The following is a 17836-nucleotide window of genomic DNA, read 5'->3' as shown; positions in this document are numbered from 1 at the left end:
GTATCAACAAAGTCATACGGGGGTGGGGAGATGAGACTGGGTAGCAGGAGGAGGATTGTGAATAATACAAGAAGGCAGGGAGCCCCCCCCCCTCGCTCCTCACGCTACAGTGGAAATGTGCCGCGGTGGCCTGTCCAGTCAGCTCTTGTAAACCATATGAGCCCTTCATCTCCCTCTTTCTCCTCCTCGGTTTCGATGTGGTCCAGCTGGTCAGAGAGCCCATGTACCGCTGTAAAGCCCACTAGCACAATGGTAACAGCATGGCCGATCGCCCGAGCAGAAGCGCCCAGGGCTAGAGCACAGGGTGGCGTGTAATACAAGCCATGTGTTATGTAAGTATAACAGAGCAATACTGGGGTAAACCTCAGGAACGCCTCCCTTTCCAGTAATGGTAAAGCCTGTTGGAGGAGGAGCAACATCCAAGGTTGGAAAACAACCCGACCCCCCCGGGATAGCGCTCCCTCAGGGGCTGCTGGAAATGTGGACGCCCAGGAGGGTAAGAGAGTCCAAATGTTCTCATCATAGCCCCATTAGTTCACTGAGGTTGATGGAAGGGCCCGGGCAGCTCTGGCAGATTTGCAACAACACGGTAGTTAAACAGAGTGAATATATGCAGTGGGTGCTTCAGAGGAGGACCTCAGTGGCAGCAATGATCGCTGTATGAGAAGAAGTGACTGCAGAAACACACAAGCAGGGAAACGTGGCACACAGAGAAAGTGCGGTCCCGATAACGACCATATTTCCTATGAAAACTTCTTAAGCGAAGCCAGCTGATGTCCTGCATCTCGGTGTGTCTCAGATGACGGGACCGAGGTGGTACGGCCCCCGCGCCTCTTACCCCCGAAGACACGCGGCACCCTTCACTGCAGTGTGTTCCGAGCTACGGTTGTTGTTGATCGCCGCTCTTGGCTCGCGAACGTGATTAATGAATGGCGAACGTGTGCGGTTCCCCCCCGGCGCGCAGCCCCGTGCCCAGGGCTCCGTACTCCTGCAGCACCAACCGGCTGGAGAGACTGGAGATGGAGCAGGGCTGGATTCTGTAACCTAAGAGCAGCTGGGTGAGGGACTTTGGCTCCACCACGGAGCACGTTACCCTGCACCGGGAGTGAGAAGGAAGCGACCAGGATGTCACATTGACCGCTTGCGTGCCGGCTGTGGTTGCGGGGTGCGAGGATGCATGTGGACTTCACCACCTCCTGTGTTATTGTGCTGCAGCGTCCAGCCCAGCCCGCCGGTGTGTAAACAGCGTGGTAACTGCAGCCCTTCCCAGTGTAAACGTGATGCAGTGCCCCATTTTCGGTGGTGGTGAAGGACCACCGGCGCGACTCCGTGGAGATTCCTGATATTCAAACTCCGCAGTAATGGACCGTGTACAGCCGTAGCCCCCGCTGCCCATTCTCTCCCTTCCTATCGACATGTCTCTCTCCCTCCATCTCCTTCTCACCCCTCCCCCACATTTTTTCTCTCCTGGAATACTAATTCGCGTATCTCGGCTTCACCTCTGCTTAACGCGACTCAAAGCATCCCTCCCTCTTTTACCTCTCTGCCCATCTGCCTCCCCCCCTCCTTCCCTCCATCTGTCCCTTGTTCTCTCCATCTCAGTGTGTGTGAACTCAAGGAAAAATGATTGACTCCCCCCCCTACCCACCCCACCCCTCCCCTCCCCGCTGCCCTCTTTCCCCCCCTGCGTCATTTGGCAGGGGAAACACATATAGGAACGGCTCACATAAATATATAATTAACCATGGAGAGCAGCGGAAGGACATCAGGGTGGGTAACAACAGACAGCACGTTTTCACATCACGGACCTAATGAAACGTGTGCACAGATCAAACAAGATGAGGGCAGCAGATAGATGGAGGGATAAGGATGCCGTTTCTTTCACTGTGTGTGTGTGTGTGTCACCAGTGGGGGTGAGTGAAGGAGCTGAGTATGGAGGGAAGAAGGGAGACGCACAGACGGGGAGAGGGCAATGGGGATCTGAGCGCAGGACGAGCATTTGCGAAAGAGCTGAAGGAAAACACTCGTGCCATCTCATGATTTTTCAATATTGTATCAATGTCTCCCTCCTGCATGCGCTCGGCGTGTGCGAGCGGGAGAAACGGAGCGAGAGAGGGTGGGCGAGCGAGCGAGCGACTTGGGGGGAGAGGGTGGGAAACAGCTGTACTGCATTGTGGAGCAGACAGAGAGGCAGTGAGGGAGGGAGAGCGCAGAGAATACCCCATTTTATATTGCATTTACCGTGGCACAGCAGCGCAGAGATATCTGCAGCGCCAGCAGCGGTACGAACCTCGCAACACTGCACTTGCGCTGCATCCCGTCACATGTTACACTGATGACCACGATGTTCATTTTTAACACATTGCCACAAATAATGAACGCTAACAAGTCAGTTATGATTTCAATATAATGTATCATAAATATATATATAAGGTATGTAGAAATACATATAGATATATCAGTCTTATAAAGTGGCCTTCCCTCTTCGGCGCTACAAAGAATAGAGCAATGCCAACTGATAATAATGAAAATTGTAGGACAAGGAGCAATAATTGTCACAATTTCTATTATGTATTATGTCTATGTGGATGTATAAGTTTAAACATTTTTTTCTTCTTCTCTCATTCTTAGACACACTGACTCACTGACTGGATGCTACAATTCACCAGCACTGCACTGGGAGAGAGAGAGAGAGAGAGAGAGAGAGAGAGAGATAGAGAGAGAGGAGGAGGGGGAGAGTGGGAGAGGGAGAGAGAGAGAGAGGCACATACAACGCGAGAGAGCAAAAGAAAGGGCGAAAAGAGAGAGAATGTATGGTGAAAGGGTAGCGCTTCCTTGCTTGTTTTCAGGGCCTCTCTAGAAAAAAACATGGGATGTATCGGCTCCAGGACACTCAGTAAGATTTTCCGTTTGCTATTTGTCCGGGGAGGATGGGTGACAGGGGACGGCGACCACCGGGCTCTCCTGATGATGGAGGGGGTTGCGGGGTGGGCGGCTGGCTAGCGATGCTGACACTTCCCACATGGGGAACAGGCTCCGGGGCGTTTCGCGTGGCACGGTGATGCCAGGCTGCGGTGCCTGCAAGGGCACCGCGCGCACAATGGGCCTGGGTGTCGTGTGCGTGGAGCTCGCCGCACGCCGTGGGCTTTGCCTTTTACAGATTGATGTGAACGGCGGAGCGTGTGTGTGTGTGTGTGTGTGTGTGTGTGTGTGTGTGTGTGTGTGGGAGGGAGGGAGGGAGGAGAGAGCGGCACACTGCAACGCTCTGACAGACGCTGTTTTGCAGCAACTGCGGGCAGCGATAGATGGAGGGAGATGAAGCAGAGGGTGAAACCTATTGTTGGCCGTATCTGTGGCGTGGTGTAGTGTTGCACGTATAAATAGAGATGAAGGCGGACGGACCCGGGCGAGCCGAGCGGGGAGACGTGCCGAATCTTCTTGCGGGAAGAGGAGGGCGCGAGAGAGGGGGAGCGGGAGGGAGGCTACGTGAGGAAATGACTGTGTGTTATTGCCTGTAGTATTTAGGTTAAAACTGCCCTCCGTTCCCACCACGCCTGCAGCACTGGGGCTCACCGACGCCGATCCTGTAGAAAAGCCCGTGGATGTAAACAACATTACACCAGGCACTTCCCTGCATGACAAATTCGAGATGGACGCTCAACGTCTTTTATGATGCTAATTGTGAGACTCCAACTGCAGAAACTATTCCAATGAACTGTAACGGTCAATATTCATGCCATATGCAAAGTTGTGTGTGTGTGTGTGTGTGTGTGTGTGTAGTACACGTTCTGGAAACCTATGCCAGAAACGGACATGTGTTACCGCGAGGAATGTGACATGGGTTCGGAGATGCATGTAGAGTGTGTTACATACGGCACGACTGCCGGTTATTCCAAGATGATGACACTGATAATGTCACTACTCGAGATTATCGAAGCGACGCTGCAAGTCCGTAGCGGAACCGTACGTGCCGCAAATCGCGATGCAGTATAGTCAACGGGGATTCGTGTTTAAAAAGCTACCCCGGCACACGAAATGTCGACGACGCATGAAATCAACGAAAGTGAGAAAAGGAGATGCTGAATTTACCATACGAACGCCCATGCGCGTACAGAGCCACGGTTATAGGGAGATGTCACATATTCAGCGTCGCTACAACAAGTAGGATAACAAGTGCCGGAAACGGAGCGGTGCGGTTGAGTTGCAGAAACATTTAGGCGTGCAGAACGCATCCCGGCGTAGGCGACAAGCGAGTGGAAGATTGTGGGTATCGTTGATGAATGAACATCGCATTGCAAAAAAATGCATAGAAAACTAAAAGAAAAAGTCATAGCTGAACTGTGGCAGTTTATAGGCATTTAACTTTACCTGCACGAGGGCTGCTTGGAAGTGTATATGTGGAAAAAGTGAGGAAGAAACCCGAATCCTTATACCGTTTCCAGCCGTGACCTTACAATGACAAAACAAGGGAAGATGTGGTAAATTCCTCTACATGGACTCGAGGGAAGCGTGCGGGGAGAGCAAGACAGGCCCACATCGATGTTAAAATGCTGGTGATACCCCTCCCGCAAGAAGACGGGATCCAGCAAACTGCTCTCCCTGCTCTGGGATCTGTTGCACGGCAGGGCAGGGCAGGGCAGGGCTGCGCCGGCGTGGGGCACTTTGTTTACCGCGGCTCTGATCGGCTTTGCGTCCACTATTGATCGTTGACCCGTAAGGCAGCCTTGCCCTCGCTGGGGTTTCGCGTCTCGCTGCCGACACGCATCTGGCCGTGGACCGTATTGGGTTTTGCTGCTGTAGCTCAGCTTTTTCCCATCGGGTCTCCATGCACGGCGCGGATGGCACCCCCCGCGAGAGCTGTCAGAACGGCCAAATCGCATTCCTCCGGCATCTCGGCCAAGACCTGCCGGAAACACATCCTAATGCCATTCGTCCGTGTGCATCGCTATGGGAAAATCTGATCGCGCTATTTTTCCCATCAGAGTAGGAAAGTGGTTCAAAACTGTAGGGAATATGAGTGGAAACACCAATGGTATTTTATGGTATATTACAGTGATTAGCAACTCTCATATATGCTGTGGTTCAGGAATATGACAGCATTGCTGGATTACTTTCTCTAGGCAGGCTGTGATTCTGCTCTGAATGTGAAATGCACCAGCATTGTGCGGTATCATATACTATGGCCCGTGGCTCATATGCACTCATAGCTCACAAATATTGCAAAAATGATTGTAGCTGCAAATTTCTTAGTCTCAGCATTTACGTTTGTGTTCAAACTCCACCGTGTTCCGCCGAGTGTGTTTATGAGATTACGTTACCGAGGAACTCCCTGATATTGATTTTATTAAAACTGCTGACTGACTGACTGACTGACTGACTGACTGACACACACACACACACACACACACACACACACACACACACACACACACTAGTAAGCAGGTTCCCAGGTGTAACTGGAAATTGCTTGTCGACTGATTCACCGATTGAACTTGTCATCACGTATTGAGTGAAACTCTATCTTCTGCAAATTGCGACATCGTAAACAGAAATTAGTTAATGTGTGATTTTTTTTTTTTTTAAAGTTACCCTGAAAAATAAAATGTTAATTGAAGATAAAATGTGAATGGAAAATAAAAGTAATGAAAGTGGGGAAAAAAAAAAAAGGGGATCATTAGTTCGGGGATGCCCTAAGAGCGCACCGGTGCGGCAGCTGACCGATAAATTGATTTGCCGACACCTCGAGCGACACGCTCAAGCACGCAACGGCACGTGAGGGGTCGTTGATGGACATGCAGCTGGACCAGAGAAAAGAGGGGAGGAGAGAGCACTGGGGGAATGTTTATCAGTGACACAAACAGTGACTCAGACGCAGAGAACAAATGTGTGGGTGGAAGAATTATAATAATATGCAGTGCAATGGAACAGGGTAGAATTTCGTTTGTGTCATTACTGCTGATAACACTGAGATCATTGTGTTGTTAACCAGTATCATAATAACAATTACCATCATTGACAAATTGTTATCAGGAGGAATGCGAGCGGCATCTGCGCACGAGCCAAGCCCGTTCTTTCACGTTCCGTTCTATAGACTGGAGCGTTTCGGCAGATGTCGCGCCTGGTGACGCGGTCCGAACCGGCCCGCACGCAGGCCTCTGGAGAAGTAGTTCAGTGGGTGTTACGGTCCGACACATTTTAGTTCTGGAGGGTAAGTGATCTGTGGCATTTACTGTAGATGTTCCCTCCCGTCGGCGTGCTGGGGTCAGAGAGCACGGGATCCGCGTTCGCACCTGCACCCGCAGCCTTTGTGTCGACTGACCGGTCCTAGCGGCTCCCTTCCACACGTTCTGAGCCTCTTCCCGGTACGAGAGGCCGGGCCGAGATGAGTCAGGCCGCAGACTTCCCTCCGAGTTAGCGTTAAAGAGAATAGCAGGACACGGCAGGGAGGGGCCCTGCAGCCGCTGCCGGACCCTGAGGGGGTGGGGAGCAGCAGGAGATGCGTGGCCCCCCTTCAAATGTGTGGATACTGTCAGGACCCTCCTGGTGGCAGGTGCCAACGTGCAGTGGCATCCAGCGGAATGCTTGCGTGTGCATGAGAAGTGCTCCGGAAAGAAGACCGGTCTTCCTGCTTCTCGTCACGAGGAAGGGCGCCGGTGAAGAGCAACCTTCCTCGAACCTCGGGGCACCCGTCTCGGGGAGCGTTCCGGCGTCCTTCTGGGGCATCATCTCAGGGAGCGTTCCAACGTCCCTCCAAAAACCATGCCGGCTTGCGTTCCAACATCTCTCAAGCGTACCATCTCGGGGAGCGTTCGCCACCGCTTTTCGGTGTTCCAACGGACCTCTTCAACGCGCCGTTCCGAGGAGCGTTCCGACATCCCTCCAGCGCGGTCGTCGTTGGAAGTTGTCCAACATCCCTCCGGTGCGCTGCTTCAGGGACCGTTCTGCCATCTTTCCGGAGAACTCGTGTCAGGGAGCTGCGGTTGCTCAGACGTGACTTCATATGTAAGGTTCAGCAGATGCAGTCAAACCGTATTTCCGCCTGTATTACCGATGCAGTAAGATGACTTTATTTCGGGCCTTGGACCTTCACCTCAGGATTCTGCTTGTCATCTCTTGGAGGCATGGACAGAATTTTTGCAGACGAAACATGTTGTGATGTTTGTGCGCGTGCTGTTGCGCGCATTCATATTTTAAGCTGATTCCCTAATCGCCTGTTTTCTGTAACCCCGGTATTACAGATCAAATCTGTAGTTGTGACTACGCATAACTGTCACTCATGGGGAGGCCAGCAGGCAGGAGAGCCAGCGTTGAGACAAGACGGGCAAGCGGAGGTGGCATCGTGCATGATTAGGCCTTTCTCATACTTTCTAATCCTATTGCTCTTTTTTATTAATGGGGACTGGAAGTTGTCGTCATGGCAATGAGTCTTTTCTCCTTGTTCTTATTGTCTTCATTGTGTTATTAAAACGTAAGTAGAAGCGATGGATTTATCAGCGGGTCAGCGTTTCAGAATATCAGAGACAAGCAAGCTCTCAAGGTATCGCTTTACCCGCTTCTTCGGACTGAATGTCGCCCTAAATTTAAACCAACGTAATTTAGCAATCCTCGATTTTTTTTTTTTTTTTTCTCCCATCTGAAATTACTAGCTGTCGTCTTCAGAGACAGAACGCTGATTGAAAAAAAAATTGCCCAGAGACCATACTGTATTTAAACTAAATTACCAGAAGGACCTTTGTAATTAAGTTATGTTTTAATTAGGACTGGACCGTAAGGGGAAAAAAATGGACACCGCTCATTAATTCATTCGCCAGGCGGTACTTTTGGTGCCCCTTATTTTCCCTTACTTTCTCGAGCGACCGTACTTGACATTCACTCCCTTTCTAAATGCGTGCAGGATTAGCCTAAACGCTGTATAAGTCTTGCTTTCCCGCACGTTTCGCTACGATCGCTGTGAAGTGAAACGCGGCTGATCTTAATCGCTCTCCTTTCCTTCCCTCTCTCGCCCTTCCTGCTGCTCTAGCGGCGGATGGAGTTCCAGTGCAGAAGGATGGGGAACAGGTAGGTCTGCCATTTATATGCAAATCTTGCTAATTGCCGCTCTTAATGGAGCCGATCGGACTCGGCCGCGGCGCTCCGCCGTCGAGAAGCCGGTCCGTGCGACACGCTGGCTCCGGGGACGAGCCCTTCCCCCCCCACTCACCCACCGTTACCGTTTTGTGAGAATCTTGAGCCAAGATGGCCGCCAGAAAGGCTCCGGCTTCCCTCCAGGACAACGGGAACGTCTATTTATGGAAGGGCCCGGCTACTGCTCTAGCTACTAGCGCTGTCGCTGCTGCAAGCAGAGGAGTCGGATCACATGTCTGTGTTGCGTCCGGCTGCAAGCGCCACAGCCGCCGGGGTGGCCTGGCCGTGCGCTAACCGCGGTCGCTGCAGCCGCCCCACCTCACCCCACCCCGCTCCACCCCACCGCTTTGGTGATTTTGCTGCCTTTTGAGCTTCCTTTTTCGTTCGCTGCGTTTGTTCGGTGGCGCTCCGCTTTTCCCGCGGGCTCGAGATGGGGCGCCGCGCCACCGCCGACCCGACCTTCTTTTGACCTTTCGAATGGGCGCGTGCAACACGCGTCTTTCCGCAGAGCTTTGAGGGAGTTAACCCCGTCTGGGGGGCGGTGGTGCCGAGGCACGGAGCCGCCCTAACCTGTCAGATGCTGTCGGAGCGACGGCCGCTGGAAAACGGAGCGCCTGGCCGCAACAAAGCAAAGAAAAAAGGCACAAAATGGGTTTAATGGCAAGGGCGCGGGGTGACACCGTTAGCCTTCAGACCGCCCGGTGCGCGCCATCTGCACCCCGGCGTTTCGCTGTTTCGTTCCAGTGGCCGCCGGCGCTCTAAAAACAAGGCGAGAGCGTCGGTCGGCGGCCACAGCGCGAATGCCGAGGCCCACCGGAGGCGCTCGCGCGTCCGGCCCCTCGTGCCCACGCGGTGCCCGCGAGCTGTAGCGCGGCGAAAGGCACCGCCGCTTCCCCAACCGTCCCCCGGTGCTCCCGTTAGACCGGCTCGCCGTGGCGGCGGCGGCGGAGGGAGGGGATCGCGAGAGAGAAGCTCACATCACGCACAGCTTATTCGCACTGCTGGATACTGTGGACTGATCTGTCTCTCAATCTGTCCCTCTTTCCTGCCACTCTATTTTTAACTCTCCTCTTCCTTTCTCCCTCACCTTCTCTGTTTCTCTTCCTGACCTGCCTCTGTCCCTCTTGCTCTCGGCCTTTCCTCTCCTCTTTGGCGCATGCCTTCGAATCTGTCTCCTTCTCTGGCCGCCCCCTGTCTCCCCTTCTTTCCCCTCTCCTCCCCCTAACCCTACCTTGCCCGTCGCTGTCTTTCTGCTCCTCTTCTTTACCTTCCCCTTCCCCACCCCTCTCTCTCTCTCTCTCTCTCTCTCTCTCTCTCTCTCTCTCTCTCTCTCTCTCTCAGCATGGGCGTACAGACTTTTCATGGGAAGGAATCAATGTAAGTCTTTGTGATTATCATTCCTCCACCTGTTTTATTTTTTCCACCCTCACCTTAAGTAACCTACATCTTATCCCTCACGCTCCCCTTTCCTCATCTATATCTGTCGTTTGCTCTCTCTCTTCCTCTCTCGGTGCTGTATTGGTGTACTGTAGTGTTCAGTACAGTCAGTCAGTGTGTGCACTTACCCCGTGCCTTTACTTCTCGCCCAGTGCTGTAGCCACACTTATCATAGAGCCACTTCGAAAGCTCGGAAGAGGCGGACTGTTCACGATGCCGATGGACATGTCGCACTTTCTAGGCGCCTCTGTCTTGGAGCTCTGTTCTCGTGTCCTCCTGTCCATTCAGGGTTTTCTATGTGAATGTGCTGTATTAAATCATCCTCTTTCTCTCTCCCCCACTCACCTTTTCACTGTTGTTTTGTTTATTCTCCTCATCACATGGAAAACACCTCATTTTTCCCGACACCTCACCCCCCGCCCCCACCCCCCGACCCCCCACCTTGTCTTCCTCACAAATGAAACCCTTCTCGTCTCATGCGGGGTATGGTGCATCCCCACCCACCACCCAAACCCCTGTTTTTCTCTCTCTCTCTGCATTTGTATCCTTTATCCATCTATATAATCCTCACTCCTTTCAGCTTTCTATGGAAGACACCACCTCCATCCTTCCTCGCCTGAAGAGAAACTCCAACGCATATGGGATCGGAGCTCTGGCTAAGTCCTCTCTGACAGGTGTGTCAGGTGTGTGTCTGTCCTGTGACTGGTAAATTTACCCCATGTTGGCTCCAGTCCGTGGAGCTTGGAAAGGGAGGATGGAGCCAACATGGCCCCTTGTGGGTACCCTGTATCACTTCCTGCCTCCATGGAAAGTACATGTCAATGACTGGCACAGTCATTGATGGAGTCAAGTCAATATCCAAAGTAAGAAGTACACTACCCACAATGCATCCTCATGTGGCTTGTTGTTAAAAGAAAAGAAAAAAAAAAAAAAAAAAGGATGAAGAGTGCAGTGAGTGCTTTGTCTGTAAATGTGGTGCTTGTGTATGGTCATGGTAAACCAGTCAGTGTTTTTGTACCGTTTCGGTGTTTATCTTCCTAACTGTAGTGTTAGTGTTATTGTATTGTGCCACCGTAGTTGCCAAAATCCAAAGCTACATTACTCATATTTACCCATGATCATCAGTGCCATAAGCCATTCCTTCAAAAGGAACATTTCTAAAGCTGCACGCTGACAGCTGGCAAAATAAAAAGTCCCATTACTTGCATCAGATAGGCTCAGGGTGAAAAAAGAGTTTGGGAAAATGGCCCGGAAGGACATGTAGCTGTCTGTGTCAGTGTAGCGTGATAGATGTTGTGTCAACAAGCCGAGCCTTCCATTGATCACGCCGCATTTCCATCTACCATGATTTAACCTCCAACACCGCTTCCTGGTACGCTGCTGGGAAGCACAGTCATTTTTCCTGACCTCACGGACTCAAAATAAATCTGTAAACTTCAGCTAACCTCATTACCCATAAAGCATTGCCACGCTCATTGTTTGCCGAACAGCATCGGCTGAAAAAAAGCCGCCCAGGAACGAACTATCTTTAGCAGACGCTAACTTTTCCCCCCTCTTTCCTTCCATCTTTTTCTTCCATCGTCTCCCCTGCTTCCATTGTCCCGCGTGTCCCTCCTGGGTGTCTCGTCCATCATCGTCTCCGTTCCCTACTGTAACTCTCAGGTGTGACACGCTCCATGAAGGACAAAGTGACGAAGCCCACTGCGATGGCCCAGGGCCGCGTGGCCCACATGATCGAGTGGCAGAGCTGGGGAATGCAGACCGTGGGTGCAGGAGGCAGCGCTGGCCGCAACAACCTGCACCGCGAGAGGGAGCGCAAGCTGGAAAACGACGCCTACAGCGACCTGAGCGATGGCGAGAAGGAGGCTCGCTTCGCGGCCGGTGAGGGACGGCCGCTCCGGGGAGCCGGGGGTTCTCGGCAGGGCATCGGATGCATCGGAGATCAGTCGGCTCGAGACCTTTGCTGCGACTCCCGCTTGTCCGGGCTCCAGCTCACGCTCTGTAAATGTGCCATCCGCTCGCAGGCAGAGCGAGACCGTGCCGACTCACCCTCTCACCTCTCTTCTGCAGGAGTGATGCAGCAGTTTGCAATCTCAGAAGCGACGTTGTTAGCCTGGTCCTCCATGGATGGGGAGAGCTTAAGTGCTGGATCCAACCAGGGCAGCGTGGCCCACCTCAGCGAGGTCAACCAGGAGAGTATCACCAGCCGAGGTATTTAGATGCGGTCTCTTTGGCTCGTGCCGCCCTCGCTACTCTTGCAATTAATACGAGCTCTTTTATACGGGCGAAAAATAGCATAACGACTATTTCATCGTGCGTTTTTAGACATCGACCATTAACGAGAGTAAAACAAGCAGCAAGAGAGAGTAAATGGAAAAGGATGATAGAAAAGGATGTAACACCATTACTTAATAATTGATCGATGTTTCATTTCGTCCGATCGGTTTTTTTCGTATGCCGAAATAGCTAAGCGAGTCGCACGGTCCAAGGTTTTGTCTTCAGCCTTATCAGTCTGAAACGTTTCCACGCTGAAATGATCACGTAATCTTTCGCAGATGCTTGCACGAGCAAAGGATGTTCTTTGAGTGGCGCACGATCTAGTAACCGCGGTTTCGGACCTCTTCGTCAGATCGTTCGGCCGCGGCAATGCCGGGAGCTCAGGGGGCCGAAAAGCATATTTCGCGTTATTCCTTTTTGCTCTCAATATCCAATGGTCGCTTGGGCACACCTATACATGCCCTTGCATTTTTACACCTGTCCCTTCTTGCAATGCATCGGAACAGCGAATCCAGGATGGGTCCGGCCTCGTCGGGCGCTAGAAAGTCGTGTCTGAAATACGGACGTGGGGCGACGCGTGGAACTCCGGCTGACCGAAAGGAGCCGCGACGAGACCGCGCCGTCCACGTAGCAACGTGCTCTTCCAAACCTGACCCGTCTTTTTCTGACTTTGCCCAGACCAGATATTGCACCACTCCTCCGCCGAAGTCTGGCCGCACACGTACGTCTCCCAAGGCCTCTACTGTCTCTCCTCCTCTGATGCCTGGGAGCCAATCAGCAACGAGCCCTCGGGCGTGGCCTCTCCGGCCGCCGGTTCCTACGTCATGGCGAGCGGACCCGAAGGGTACGAGGGCAGCGCGGCGCATTACCTGACGCAGCAACAGCAGCAGCAGCAGCAGTTCAACTTGCAACAGAGTCAATTACAGCAAATACAGCAGCTGCAACAAATACAGCACTACCAGCAACAGCAGCTACTACAGTATCAGCAGCAACAGGTGAAAAAGTGTTACATTTCCTAGTTTGTTCCTTTATTAAAATTAGACACCTATATATATATATATATACATATTTCTCGCCTGGAGTGTCAGTGCTATGTGGACTTACGTATTTCACCTTCTTTCTAGTCCCTGGAACACAGGCTACACAGTGCTACTCACTCCCTGCAAGCCACTCCCAACAGCACCATCCACAGCCTGGCGCCCCCCTCCCACACACCACTCGTAGACTTGTGGGGGGCCGGACACGTGGAATCGTACCAGGCGGAAGTGGGCGGCTACGTGGGGGTGTCGGCGGCGGAAGGGGCCGTGGCTACGGCTGGCGCGGACGAGGCGGGGACGGAGAACGCGCCCCTCCTGGAGCAGCAAGAGGAGGAGGAGGTCAAGGTGAGCCTTTTATAGGTGAATGTTTTGCTAACCCTCTCGCCTTGTACTCGCTGTAAGTTTGTTATTCGATATTTATTTTGTCAATTTGTTCCTCTTCTTTATTTACTCATTTGGTGCTATAACCGTGCAGTGTATTTTGTTGAGCTGCTGTGCGTGAGAGTCCCTGCAAGGATTAATAAAGTTTAAAAAGTGAAATGATCGCAATTATTATGAAATTAATAAAGTTAAATTATCCTATTCCATTCTAATTATAGTACTTGTTACAGGCAATAAGATTTATTTATCTTCTGATTATGTAATTAGGCATAAATGCCAGTAACGTGTGTTAACGGCATGACGGAATAACTCATTTTGGCTTAACAATCAGCAAATCAAAGTGCCGTCTAAATACGACACAAAACTTGCTCGATAAAAGGCATTTGTCATACAAATGTTGGTTTCCGCAAAATTGAAGAATATGATCAAACATCAAGATTCAGCAGGGATGACCTTTTCTGCAAGGCGGATCAATTATCTGAAACAACATTTAGGGTCGAAACAAAGGATTTCAAACGGCGAATTGTTTCCGCTGAGGAACTGTGACATTCTATATTCTAATATTGCAATTTGTAAATGAGATGAAAATATTTTAATGTTTCTTCCTGAAGTGCTGGGCACAGCCTTTGCTTCCTTTTGTGTCATTGCCGGGGTGCTTATGCCCTGTGCCACATGCCTTCATTTAGGAATCGCAAGTGGATCAGCAGCATACATCTCATTATGTTAAATACGATGACCACTGCAAAATTTCACCCTGTATAAATATCTGCTGCAATGAGGAACCTTTCAATGTATAAATGTGCTTAAATCTATAGTGACCTAACTTTAACATAGCTTGAAAGCTGTGGAAAAAAAATGCAAAAGCTAAATCCACAGCTCTTGATTTCTGGTTTGGACGCGGGTTCGAATTTGACTCGGTTTGTGTCGAATTTGTGTGTTCTCCCCTAATGTTTTCGTGGGATCTCTTCGGTTGCTCTGGTGACTCAAAAATTAGCCCTTTGTGTGTGTGTCTGTGTGTGTGTGTGGATGTTCAAACTATGTAAGTGAAAAGTAGTAATGTTTAAAGTCCTGTAAGGGGACAGGAGGTGGTGTAGCGGTTAGAACTGATACCTCGAACTCGAGGGACTCGGGTTTGAATCCTGCTCCTGCTGTAGAACCATGGAGCAAAGTACTTACTCTCAGTTGCTCTGGTGAAAATTACTCAGGTGTATATACATACACACACACGTTATCTGAAAAACCGCTTGTCCCATGTGGGGTCGCGGGAAGCCGGAGCCTAACCCGGCAACACAGGGCGCAAGGCCGGAGGGGGAGGGGACACACCCAGGACGGGACGCCAGTCCATCGCAGGGCACCCCAAGCGGGACTCGAACCCCAGACCCACCGGAGAGCAGGACCCGGTCAAACTCACTGCGCCATCGCACCCCCCTCAGGTGTATATATTGGTAAATAATTTTAAACTGATTTGAAGAAGAGCGTCAAATAAATGAATGTAAATGTGTGTGGCTGGTTTCCAGTCCAGGGTGTACCCTACCTCATGTACCATGTTTCCAAGATGGGCGCTGGACCATGGAAACCACACTGAAATTGGACAAGCAGTTATTGATAGCGGATGGCTGCATGGAACTATTAAGTTTTATATGACAGTATATGGGATTTCCTTTATTTAATACTGTATAAAGAAACATCAGTCATGGCTCTATTTAAATTTCTGGAATTATTTATATTTCACCAAACTGAATGTAAGGCCATAAGCAAAACTCACGACTGACATATACTATATGATGTCCTCTTAATTATTTACTACGTGAAGTTACCAACTCAAAACAATTTAATCAAATCAGTTTACTGCATTCTCTGATCTATATATATATACTGTGTAGTCATGATTACTGGTGAATAAAAATCCTATGTGTGCAATATTTAATCTTCTGTGATTCTCGTAATAAGAATTATATTACTATATATAATAAAACTAATGAGAAGGTATCACTTTGCATAAATATTCATGAATTCTGTACTTGCAAGAAGGTTAAGGAACATTTATAAATTATGCCAGTACTGCATCATGGTATTATACCTTATGCATATTACCAAGTACAATAGTTCTGCTAATTAAAATTTGATTATAATTAAGTGAAGAATTCTTAGAAGTACTGTAAGAGGCTCTGTTAATTATCTCACATTACCTCCGGGTATTCTTAGGGATAACTGTCAAAGAACTGTATGAATGGAAGGGGCACGTACGACCTCTGACCCCGCGGGCTGCCTCGGTAACCCAGGTCACGTTATCGTCTTACCGGAAAACTTGCTCGCCGCTCCGCCAGCGACCCGTGTGTGCGCAAACCTCCTTTCCAGTGCTCAGTTCATAATTCCAGCCACTGAACACATCAAAAAGCGTTAGGATACATTTTTTTATCGCTCAGATTTTTAATCCACCCATTCATCAGTAGGTTATTGCATCTGCTCGTCCTCGCGCTTATTCTTCTTTGTCCGCGCATTCATTTTTAACGGGGCGGCCTTGGATTTGTAATTACTATTCGAGAGATGAATCGCTTGCTGCTCACACCTCTCTGTTTCGAGTCTATTTTTTTTCTAATCCTTTCATGCCTCCCTAGGCCACATCTTGTAGGGTTGCCTTGCAGAAAAAATTACATTCTTTTGCTGGGATATGACTGACGCTTCGCTCACGCCTGACTTTCACAGGAAGAAGAAGTGACGTTACGTATGGAGCCCGAAGGCGTGACCTTGACCCCGGCCGCACCGAGAGAAGAGGTCTCCAGCGGTGGGGGAAGCAGTCCGGGACAAGCGCCCGGGGAGCCAGTCGTCGAGCGGAAGCCTTCTGATGTCACTTCTTGTGTCGGTCAGCCCCTGGAGGAATTGGATGAAGAGGCAGCGGAGGGATCAGCTGTTACCGCGGCAACAAATTGAGCGGTGGGTGTGGCAGACTCACACTCTGTAGCTGCTGACATTATCCAAGTGTTATGCCAAAAAACGGCGACACGTATTAATTTCACGTCTCCGCGCCTCTCTTCGTCTCCAGGTAACGGCGAGCGTCTGTGACAGAATTATTTTAGCGACTATTTTAAATGGGGAATTGAAAAAGGACAAGGGATGCAAAGGAGCAAATGAACGAAGGACAAGATTTTCTCGGAAGTCCAAATTTCACCGGAGAGAGAGAGATCGCAGGTGGGATATGCGACAAGAAAAGGAAGTTGTGAGAAGAGCGGAGAGAGCGACGGGGAGCCACTGAATCAGGGAAAAGATAGCAATAGAGAAAGAATCCAGAAACCAAAAGACACGGAGAGACACGTGCATGCTTTTAACGTGATGAAACCGACTGAACTCCATCGTTAGTATATAATTATGGAAATTATAAAAGCTATAATAATAATAATAATTATAATTATTATAATGATACTTTTTTAAATAAAACAAAAATCCAGAAAAATGATAAATGTATATGTGTATAAAAAAATATATACCTAAGGACACTAACACAAAGTTTTGAATATTCCAACAACTCTGAATTAAATAGCGACCATGTTTGTAGTTTAATATTCCGAAACATGAAGACAACCGCTACCAAACTAACTTTGCACATACCTGAAGAACTACAATCCTTACGCCTGCTTCTCTGTGAAGTGGTTCTTGTACGTGCAATTCCTCTTTTACCGAGATACGGACACAACCACACCGGTCTGCGCGCACGCACGGGTCAGGCAAGTTCCAGTCAAAGACGCGAATTCCCGAAGTGTCACGCTGCGTTTAAAGCGTAAGTAACGAAATTAAAATGTTCCGTTTTTGGGCCCGGTCAATGCCGCGTTAGGAGGTAAAGCGTCGCCCGGTCTGAAAACCTAGAGGCGAGTACAACAAAGCACCGTACGGTTACCGTGAGGTCCGCGGCCCCCTGCCGGGCCGGGCTGTCCTGTCCTCCGCTGTACCGTGTGCCGCACGGCACTGGAAACGTGAGCAGGTCTGCCTTCCGCTCTCTTCTGTAGCATGCATGCTCGCCGGACAGTGTACGACGGAGTACCGGACAACACCGTCCAGACCTGCACTGAATCGAAGAGTAACGAACAATAGACGTTCCGGTCGTTTATTTCCCGTCATCTGGTACCAGTACGTCTGTAGCGAGAAACGGGTACAGAAGGCAGGGGAAAGTGCTGCTCCCACATCGGACTAAAGAGCCAAGAAGCAACTGGGAACAGGGATTAGAAACCAACGCTCCTGGCACTGCCCATGTTTTCTTTTTTCATCCAAAGTTCTGGGGTCGGTGAGAACCCAAAGCTGCGAGACGCCGAACGCCGGAGAAAACGCGGACGCTCCCGAATTGCTCTCCGCAGAGGCTGGAGAAGAAGCGTGGCCCTCGCGTGCGCTGGGCTCCCTCGCATTTGAGGGAGGTAGCCCGAAGATTCGCCTCGGACGAAGGAGGATTATTTTGTTCTGGAAGTGACGGAAGCGAGACGGAAAGTGAGATCAGAATTCATTTTAGGGCTGGGAAGGAAAAAAAAACAATATTCTAAAAGGTGTGGAGAAGGGGCTTGCGGCCACTCTGTCACATAGATGTAAATACTGCA

At 50.4% G+C, this 17836-nt stretch overlaps 1 protein-coding gene across 5 annotated transcripts; it reads left to right on the top strand.

Moving 5' to 3' along the window:
* The first annotated feature begins 2758 nt into the window (after positions 1 to 2758).
* fam131bb (family with sequence similarity 131 member Bb) lies at positions 2759 to 16591 on the top strand. Of its 5 annotated transcripts, none has more exons than XM_029260179.1 (10): positions 2759 to 2896; positions 8021 to 8058; positions 9466 to 9501; positions 10142 to 10235; positions 11224 to 11442; positions 11632 to 11772; positions 12517 to 12833; positions 12963 to 13220; positions 15963 to 16190; positions 16300 to 16591. In XM_029260179.1, the coding sequence occupies exons 1-9, from the start codon at positions 2869 to 2871 to the stop codon at positions 16185 to 16187; spliced, it is 1356 nt and encodes a 451-aa protein (XP_029116012.1). In that variant the 5' UTR covers positions 2759 to 2868; the 3' UTR covers positions 16188 to 16190; positions 16300 to 16591. The 5 variants fall into 5 exon arrangements, with proteins under 5 accessions (XP_029116012.1, XP_029116011.1, XP_029116013.1 ...); XM_029260178.1 differs by having other exon boundaries at positions 10142 to 10244; XM_029260180.1 differs by lacking the exon at positions 9466 to 9501 and having other exon boundaries at positions 10142 to 10244.
* The last annotated feature ends 1245 nt before the right edge of the window (positions 16592 to 17836 follow it).

Source organism: Scleropages formosus, chromosome 18 (assembly GCF_900964775.1).
Source record: "Scleropages formosus chromosome 18, fSclFor1.1, whole genome shotgun sequence".
In the NCBI taxonomy this organism is placed as follows: domain Eukaryota; kingdom Metazoa; phylum Chordata; class Actinopteri; order Osteoglossiformes; family Osteoglossidae; genus Scleropages; species Scleropages formosus.
The sequence above is the reverse complement of the archived record's forward strand: the minus strand, read 5'-3'. Positions and strand labels throughout refer to the sequence as shown.

Bases quoted from the DNA above. Each gene is read 5' to 3' on its own strand.
- fam131bb (XM_029260176.1), top strand. From the start codon at position 10,019: ATGAAACCCTTCTCGTCTCATGCGGGGTATGGTGCATCCCCACCCACC. The intron at 12,834-12,962 runs GTGAAAAAGTGT...CCTTCTTTCTAG, and splicing joins TACAGTATCAGCAGCAACAG to TCCCTGGAACACAGGCTACA. The intron at 13,221-15,962 runs GTGAGCCTTTTA...TGACTTTCACAG, and splicing joins AAGAGGAGGAGGAGGTCAAG to GAAGAAGAAGTGACGTTACG.